This window comes from Penaeus chinensis, chromosome 23 (assembly GCF_019202785.1).
Source record: "Penaeus chinensis breed Huanghai No. 1 chromosome 23, ASM1920278v2, whole genome shotgun sequence".
Classification (NCBI taxonomy): Eukaryota; Metazoa; Arthropoda; class Malacostraca; order Decapoda; family Penaeidae; genus Penaeus; species Penaeus chinensis.
This window is the reverse complement of record NC_061841.1, coordinates 3,265,098-3,267,597: the sequence shown is the minus strand read 5'-3', so window position 1 is coordinate 3,267,597 and position 2,500 is coordinate 3,265,098. Positions and strand designations below refer to the sequence as shown.

Below are 2,500 nucleotides of genomic sequence, written 5' to 3'. Positions count from 1 at the left end.
TAATATTGCGTGTAACAATATAGCAATTTACAGCACTGTATTGTAGTAAATCTATTTTTTGTAGTAAATGTTTTTTCTCTCACTGATAGTATCATATACTGAAAGTATGAGTATCTAATATTTAAAATTTGATAAAACTATTATCAAAATAATAGTATCAAAATAATAATAGCAATAAGGATTTGGTTACGTTAGGACCCTTTCATATATCCTATTTTTAGGTTAGTCTGTACAGATAAACGTCAGGAAATTGCCCTGTGAAACAAGAACATTTTTCCACAAGATCAAAAATAAAAATAAAATAAAAAGTGACACAAGGTCATTTTTTACTTTCTAAAATTCATAGAGGTTTAAACAGTTTATCTTTATTTTCACTGTTCACAAGATTTAGCAATAACTGGGTTATTTACAATCATATTAATGAAAAATAAAACAAACATGTTTTAAATACAAAATGTGTATAATCTGAACAAAAACTGTACCATGCGTATCATTTAGATATATAAGCATAGGCTAAGAAAGAAAATGGACATATGTATAATATAAGGATAAACCAGAAAACACTAATATACGCAACTATAATCTAATATACGTAACTATAATCTAAGTGAAAACTCTAATAATACATTATCTTCTACGACCAAATTATGAAAAGAAGGACCTCACTGACGTTCGTTTTCCGTTTCATTTCAGTCGTTCTTCGGGCGGACCTACAACAACATCCCTTCGCCCAACGAGTGCAAGAACAGCGGCCGTTGCGTCATCAACAAGAAGACGCGGACCTCGTGCAAGAGCTGCCGCCTGCGGAAGTGCCTGCGGGTAGGCATGTCGAAGAGCGGCTCCCGCTACGGCCGCCGCTCCAACTGGTTCAAGATCCACTACCTGATGCAGAACAACAGCACGGCCACGTCTTCGGCGGACGACCCCGTGGCGAGCGAGGCCTCCACGACCACGGCCACGAGCACGACCACGTCCCCCGGCCTCATCAGCCCTTCGTCGGAGAGCATGACGCTCAGTCCGGACTTGAAGGACTTCAAGGACTTCAAGGACTTCAAGCTCAGCCCCGACTTCAAGCTGAACTCTGACTTCAAGTCCGTGCTGGAGTGCAAGGGCCTCAACTCGCCCTCGTCCTCGGAATCGCACAATTCCGACTCGTCGCTCGACCTGAACGAGAAGTCGCTGTTCCCGCCGTACTCCGAGCACCTGTACCCGAAGGACCTCCTGGCGCTGTACAACCTGCCCACGCTGACGCCCCGCCTCCCGCCCTACGTGGCGCCAACCACCCTCGCTCACCGCTACCTCTACCCCTACTACCCGTTCCTCTCCGTCTACTCCCGCAAACAGTACTTGGACACCCTGATGCAGGAGGCCCGGCAGCGGGGGGTCGCCACGCCCGTCGACGGCGAGGACGAGCCCGGCGACGGAGGCTCGCCCCCCGCCCGCGACTTCGCCCCGCCCCCGAAGTTCTTCAAGCCCAACCCTTCGCCGACGCACGACCTCAAGCTGCCGGTGAGGGAGCCCCCGAGCCTCGCTCAGGTCCGCAACCTGCTGCCCTTTCGCCAGAACCTGCTGGTGCGGGACATCCTCAACTCGGGTCGCAATCCGGGCCACGACCTGTCGCCCAGAGGAAGCCCCGACCTGGTGACCGTCGGCGCCACGGCCCCCCAGGACCTCCCCATCGACCTCAGCGTCAAGAACAAGTCGCCGTCGCCGCCGAGGCCCGTGTCCGTCGGGGAGCGCTCGGCCTCCAGCTCGCCCCGGGGCGTGCAGGAGGGCGGCAGAGAGAGCAAGGAGGCTGACGAGGGCCAAGCAGGCAGGAGGAAGGAGGAGCAGGACGCGCCGCTCGATCTTAGCGCCGCGAGGACGGGGTAGCGAGTGCCAGGGACCGCCGCCCCTCTGTCTTATACGGTGCCAAGAGGAAGGAAACGCAGGGCCGCTCGCAGGTGCCACTCCGACGATGCCACTCCTACTCAGAGCCTCCGTCCGTCGGGTTCCCTGGCCTCCTGCTCCTCCTCACGAAGCGGAAGGACTTGAGCGCGAAAGAACCCAAAGCAACTGCACACTAGCGGAAGTTCCGTCGGATATATTCATACACATATATAGTATAAATATATAGATATATTTTTCCTCCATTTTTATTGGCGCTAAGGACGCCGTCGCGGCCGAACGATGCGTCTGGATGGATCATGTCGCAAGCAGTTTCTTCCTTCCTCCCCAGAGTCGATTCCTCCGCCAAGCTCTCCTTCCATCAACTCTCTCAACGGACGATATTTTTTGGTAGTAATTCCTAAAAAGTGCCATCGAAAGTACAAGTTCTTCCGTTTAAATATTTTTTTTTTCCTCGTTGTCGACTGTACAGTATTTTGAATAGTTTTTTTGTTATTTCTTATGAACCAGTGTTTATTTTCCTAAGAGACATATCTCCCATTTCTTTAAACCCGCTCTTCCTACACACACAAATATCCCTCCTTACATTAGTCAATGGAGGGAGATGAAACCA

The 2,500-nt window shown here is 50.5% G+C and overlaps 1 protein-coding gene across 1 annotated transcript in view; it reads left to right on the top strand.

Annotated features, from left to right (window-relative positions):
• LOC125037555 overlaps positions 1-2,500 on the top strand; it is a 160,426-nt gene that overhangs the window by 156,767 nt on the left and 1,159 nt on the right. Inside the window, exon 6 of the mRNA XM_047630733.1 lies at positions 694-2,500. This exon is cut by the window's right edge and continues 1,159 nt beyond it. Coding sequence (XP_047486689.1) covers positions 694-1,872 — 1,179 coding nt within the window. The 3' untranslated portion in view covers positions 1,873-2,500. The remainder of the gene's footprint in view (positions 1-693) is intronic.